This window comes from Otolemur garnettii, unplaced genomic scaffold (genome assembly GCF_000181295.1).
Source record: "Otolemur garnettii isolate 467f Iridium unplaced genomic scaffold, OtoGar3 scaffold00141, whole genome shotgun sequence".
Classification (NCBI taxonomy): Eukaryota; Metazoa; Chordata; class Mammalia; order Primates; family Galagidae; genus Otolemur; species Otolemur garnettii.
Window position 1 is genome coordinate 2866949 of NW_003852536.1, and position 6150 is coordinate 2873098.

General features: G+C 42.9%; 1 protein-coding gene across 1 annotated transcript in view; it reads right to left on the reverse strand.

Annotated features, from left to right (window-relative positions):
- Nucleotides 1-3901, reverse strand: part of LOC100961468 (cytochrome c oxidase protein 20 homolog) — a 6889-nt gene extending 2988 nt beyond the window's left edge. The window contains exon 1 of the mRNA XM_023518566.1: nucleotides 3875-3901. Coding sequence (XP_023374334.1) covers nucleotides 3875-3901 — 27 coding nt within the window. The remainder of the gene's footprint in view (nucleotides 1-3874) is intronic.
- Nucleotides 3902-6150: the final 2249 nt, after the last annotated feature.

Genomic DNA, 6150 nt, shown 5'->3' on the forward strand with positions numbered 1-6150 from the left:
GACTGTTACTTTTAAAGCATGATTTAGGAAACCAGCTAGGAAATAAGGTTATCTTGAGTTTTTAAAAATTGTTTTCTAGTTCCACCCTCAGATTATAATGTAGATCTGCAATAGGCCACTGAAATCTTTCAAGCATTGCTTTAGGGAAAAGTATAGACTTTTTTGAGATGGCCTCATGCTGTCTTCAGCCTCCCAAGTAGCCTCCCAAGTATTGTGGCGGGACTAACAGGGGCCTGCCACAATGCCCAGCTATTTTTTGTTGCAGTTTAGCTGGCTCCGGCCGGGTTCAAACCTGCGAGCCTTGGTGTATGTGGCTGATGCCATAACCACTGTGCTGTGGGCACCAAGCTGACACTTATTTTAAAAGCAAATTTGCAAATACTGTAAAGGAATCTCAGCTTACTTGAAAGACCTCTCAAAAGGTAGATATTCTATTTAAAATGGTACCTTCTAAAACCAGAGAGTGATGGTGCTGCTAAACACCCTCCTGAGAGGCCAGCCCCACACCCAAAGAGGTGACAGTGCCAGGGTTGAGAAACCCAGTCTAATTATTAAGCCATCTCATAATTTAGAGCTGGCAGGGGGGTGTTAGTGTGAAGCACTCTGTTTTCTTCTGAGCACTGCAGCCTCACCTAAGTAACTACAGCAGCACACCACTGCACCTGGCAGTTTTACAACCTCTGTGAAATAGGCTCAGGAACTTCAAATAAAAGGCTATTGAGTGGAAATGGAAGCTATTTGGACCCCCCAAACGCTTATGGCTAAATGAAACAAGGCCTGAGAATTTTCTAATGGTCACATATATAAAGAGAGGTAAGGTCAGTATATAAATATACATCTGCAATTTGTATTAAAACCAGGAAGAACATACAAAGACTTTATTTTTGATACAAGTCTCTCTGTACCCTGGGGGTAGAGTGCTATGGCATCACAGCTTGCAGCAACCTCAAACTATCTGGCTCAAGCCATTCTGTTGTCTCAGCCTCCTGAGTAGCTAGACACAAGGCCCAGCTATTTTTAGAGGCAAGAGTCTTGCTCTTGTTCAGCATGGTCTCAGTTGAACCCGAGCTGAGGCAATCTACCTGCGTTGGCCTCCCAGAGAGCTAGGATTACAGGCGTGAACCACCGCATTCAGCCCCAAAGACATATTTTAATGCCACAACACAATTTTTCCTTTGGTAGAGAATTCTCAGCCTCCTGATGAAGTTGGAATTTAGACTACTGATAACTCAAAGCACGAAATTGGTACAGTGAGCATACTGTAATGCCTTCACCATGTACCTTCTAAGATGCTTAGAAATGGAGATGAAGAAAGAGTCCAAGATATATGTCCCTTTTAAGTATTTCATTCATATTTCATATTGGTAAGTACTGCATTTTTCTTGTATTCCCTTAAGTAGCCTGCAAATTTAAGGTTTAACTTTTGCTAACAAAGTTAAGCCCTTAACCATAAATTAGGAAATGTTTTTTGTGTATGTAGACTTTTTTTTTGAGACAGGAGTCTTATTCAGTCACTCTGGGGTTGAGTGTCGTGGCGTCATAGCTCATAGCAACCTCAAACTCTTGGGCTCAAATGATCCTCTTGCCTCAGCCTCCCAAGTAGGTGGGACTACAGGCACCTGCCACAACACCCAGCTATTTTTAGAGAGGAAGTCTGGCTCTGGCTTAGGCTAGTCTTGAACCTGTGAGCTCAGGCAATCCATCCACTTCAGCTTCCCAGGGTGCTAGGATTCCAAGTAGACTACTATTTTTAAAGGTTAAACCATTATTTTTAAGGCTTAGATGTAGAAAAGCAGCTTTACCAGCTCACCTTGACAGAACTAAAGAAAAGCTGAAGAGATTTCTTAGCCAGAATGTCAACAATGTACAGGACATCAGATGAAATCAGAGCCAGTTCATCTTAACCATCTTTTTACAAAGGTTGAATTGGCCCTGTTCTTATCTAAAACCAGCCTTAACAGTTGTGTGCTTGATTCTCTTCTTGCCTACTTAAAGATTCTAGTTCAACTTTTTGTTTTTATCATAGTTTTTTCTCTTATTTACTATCGGGAAAAAAACCCTCTATATACCTCACTTCCCCAGCCTCCTAAACTGCTATCCCGTTTCTCTGCTCCCTTTCATGGCAAAACTACTTGATATCTAGGTGTGATTCTCCACTTGCAAATCTCCCATTTTCCCTTTAACTGACTTCAGTGAGGTATTTATCCACTGCACTCCAGAGCAACACCATAGTCAAGGTCTCTAAGACATCCATTTTGCAAAATCCACCCGACTCTACCTCTCATCACACATGGCGTGGATAATCATTTTTGAAACATCTTAAATAATTCAGTAATGTCTTGTGGTTTTCTTTTGTTACATTGTCCAGCCTAACCCCCCCCCCAACATACCTTGGCCCCTGAATGTTGAAGTGGCACCCTCACCCCCTCCAGAATTGAGTCTCTTTCAATTAAGTGCCATTTATGTGATAAGACTCCAGATTTATAAATCAAACCCTCATCTATCCCAACCCTCACTCTTCCTCATCTGCTTATTGACACCTCTCTTATATGTCTGATAAGCACTTTGAACCTAATATTGCAAAATAAGATCCAACCTTGCCTCTTATTGGCATCACTACTCAACCAATTTTTAGGTCCCAAACCTCCATAAAACCCATGACCGAGGTATTAGCAACCCTGAAAAGCATATCTTAAACCAAACCACTTTTGTTGTTACTTTACAGGTTGAACATTCTGAATCTGAAATCCAAAACTTTGAGTGCTGACGTGACACTTGAAGGAAACATTCATTAGAGGAATTTGGATTTGGGATGCTCATCTGGTATAAAATGAGTATTCTAAAATCTGAAGCACTTCTTGTTGGTCCCAAGCATTTCAGATGAGGGATACTCAACCTACCAAAGTACTGTCAAGGGTTGTTTTTTTTTTTGGAGACAGAGTCTTAGTCGCCCTGGGGTTAGTGCCATAGCTCACAACAACCTCAAACTCTTGGGCTCAAGTAATCCTCTTGCCTCAGTCTCCTGAGTAGCTGCAACTACAGGGACCCACCACAATGCCCAGCTATTTTTTAGAGATGCGGTCTCGCTCTTGCTCAGGCTGGTCTCGAACTCCTGAACTCAAGCAATCTGCCCACCTTGGCCTCCCAGAGTGCTGGGATTACAGGTGTGAGCCACTGCACCCAGTCCCTATCAATGGTATTTTAAATCTTGATTATACTCTTAAAAAAGAAATGTCTGTCAGATAACTGTCATTCTCCTTTTTTTTTTTTTGAGACAGAGTCTCACTATGTCACCCTGGGGTTGAGTGCCATGACATCATAGTTCACAGCAACCTCAAGGTCTTGGGGCTTAAGTGATTCTCTTGCCTCAGCCTCCCTTGTAGCTGGGGCTACAGGTGCCCACCACAATGCCTGGCTATTTTTTTGTTTGTTTTTAGTAGGCTCGGGCCAGGTTTGAACCCACCAGCCCCAGTGCATGTGGGCGGTGCCCTAACCACTGAGCTATGGGCACCAAACCTATTTTCCTTTTTAAACACACCATAGCCTTCAGCTGTGCTCAAAATAATATATGCACTGCTTACCTTTGCGCCCAAGGCCCTACATCAGTGGTCCCTAACCTTTTTTTGGCACCCGGGACTGGTTTCACAGAAGAGTTTTTCCATTGGGGATGGGCAGGATTAGACTTTTTATAAGGGAAAAAAAAAAGACTTTATAGAGTACACAGATTCCTCGAGTGTGCAGTTTACAGTAGGGTTTGGGGTTCTATAAGAATCCAATGCCACCACCTGATGGGACAGGAAGTGGAGCTCAGGAGCTGATGCACAAACAGCAGTAAATACAGAAGAAACTTCCACTATCACCACCTGCTGCGCACCTGGTTCCTACAGGCCACAGACCCCATACTGGTACTGGTATTGGTCCAGAGGTTGGGAACGACAGCCCTAAAGGTCTAGCACCTAGCCCTTTTGTATCTCATTCTCCCTTGTCCTCTAGTCCAGGCACCCTGGCTTTATTCCTCTAACAAGCCCAGGTGGTTATTCCCTAATGTTGTCTTTCTCCTGATCTTTGCATGGGTGCCTCAAAAAGTCTTACTGATTTCCCCTCTACTTCAGTGCCTAAATAGTAGGTACCCTATACATATTTGTTCAGTAGGCAACTTAATGAATTCAGAATTTTCCTAAATGTGAATTTACCTGTATATACCAAATCTTACAAGGTTTTTGGAAGAACAAGAATGAAGGAAGTTTTTAAGGGAAGTTCTATCAAGGTATGATGGCTTGATAACTCTTTTTACCTAGGGTTGCTAATCTTAATAACCAAATAATCAATTCCCCTGGGTTATACCAGCATAATCACTGACAAATTCTTTTGAATAACTGCAGACTTCCTTTTCTGACATTGCCATTGGCTGTTAATCAGTCATAGCTTATATCCACTTTCTCTCTTTGATGAGCTTTGATAGGTACTAGTGTTTCACAAGCAATTTATTTGTGGGTCTGTTTTTTATTTTTGTGCAGGGCCACCCCCAATCTGACAGTGCTCTTTTAGGGCTTGAACCTTCGCTTCATTTCACTGACTACAATAGTGTTTTGCAACTGATGAGCCAGTTAAATCTGTCAATACTGATCCATTTTTTTCCTTAATCATTGAGTTGTTTTGATTTCAAGTGGATTAGGCAGTCTTACCACCCTTAAAAGACAGCAGTTATTTCCTGTCAGAGACGAACAATCAGATACAGAAGGGATAAAAGTCCCACACAAGATCTCAGTGTTCATTCTAGAGCTGAACTAGGACTTAAGGTTTGTAGTTATGGTGCACCTTGAAATATGCAAGTTTTGAACAAGGATGCATCTTTTTTTTAACACCACATGTATCCCAAATGGTCAGGGAATGAGAGAGTAAAAACAAAAAGGCACCATTAGCATATAATTGACAAAACTTGTTTGGGTATTAAATATGGACACAATGCAATATTTGTTCATATTAACCATCTGATCTGATATCTTGGCCAAATTTAGATGGAAATGTCTGTAGTGAAGCAAGGATGAGCAAGAAGTGAGCGAAATTTCCAAGTCAAGTAGACAATCTTAAATCTATACACTAGGGTGCCGTGGCAGTTGCCTATCGTCCCACCTTCTTTGAGAGGATCACTTGAGCCTGGAACCTCATATACAGCCTGGACAATACAGCAGCGACCTTCTATCTGAAACAAAACCCCCCCATATAATAAGAACCATCTGGCACACAGTAGGCTTTCGATAAATATTTGCTCGTGATTGGTCCAGTGTTACTGCCTCCACGGTTTACTATTTAACAATTTTGTTTTCTTTTTTCCCCATGAACACTTGTTATTTGTACTGAGGATGTAAGCTGGGTTCCCTGCGCTTAAGAAGCCCAGGAAAAAAGACAAGATATATTATAAATTCTTACCTTCCAACACAATAAACGCTGCAATGACAAAGCTACGTACAAGATGCCAGGGAAGGGGAATGAAGCACCTCGGTTGGCTTTTGGGAGGCAGAGGCGTCCCTTGCAGGAAGGCCAGAAAACCTGGTTTAGCTTTACTACACCAAGAATCTGGGTTTTAAAGAAATAGGCGGCTAGGATTGGATTTTGAGCAAGAGGGGTGAAACTATGCAGGTCATAGGCTGGAGCACGTGAACGGCTGAAGAGGAGAGAGCCCCAAGGCAGGGTTACCAGCCAGGCAGGCTACTGGTTACGAACAACGCTGTACAAGACACTAGGTTGGAAGGAAACTAACGGTAAAAAATACCATCCCTTTCATCTCATCCTCCAGCAGAATATAAATTCCAAGTTTTCATACCTCCGCAGCGACATCCATGTTAAATGCAAAGAATAGAACATAAAGACTCTAGCTCCTCAAGGAGCTTTTTAATCACGCTGCCTTTACTATTGACCTTCACCAGCAAATTTTCCCCGCCAAAGGATGCAGTATTCTCTGTTTCATAAAGACCTGCAGTTAAGTCATGAACGCATGGTCCCCTCCTCCCCTAGTTTAGTCGATTCTGTCCTGGCAAGTGAGATGAAAATGCCGGGGACGAGGGGAGGGTCGGCAGCAGCCCCGAGCTTCACGCCCCCGGGCGGCAGAGAAGCCGGCGACGCGGGCTGCGGGCCGAGGCGCTCCGCCCG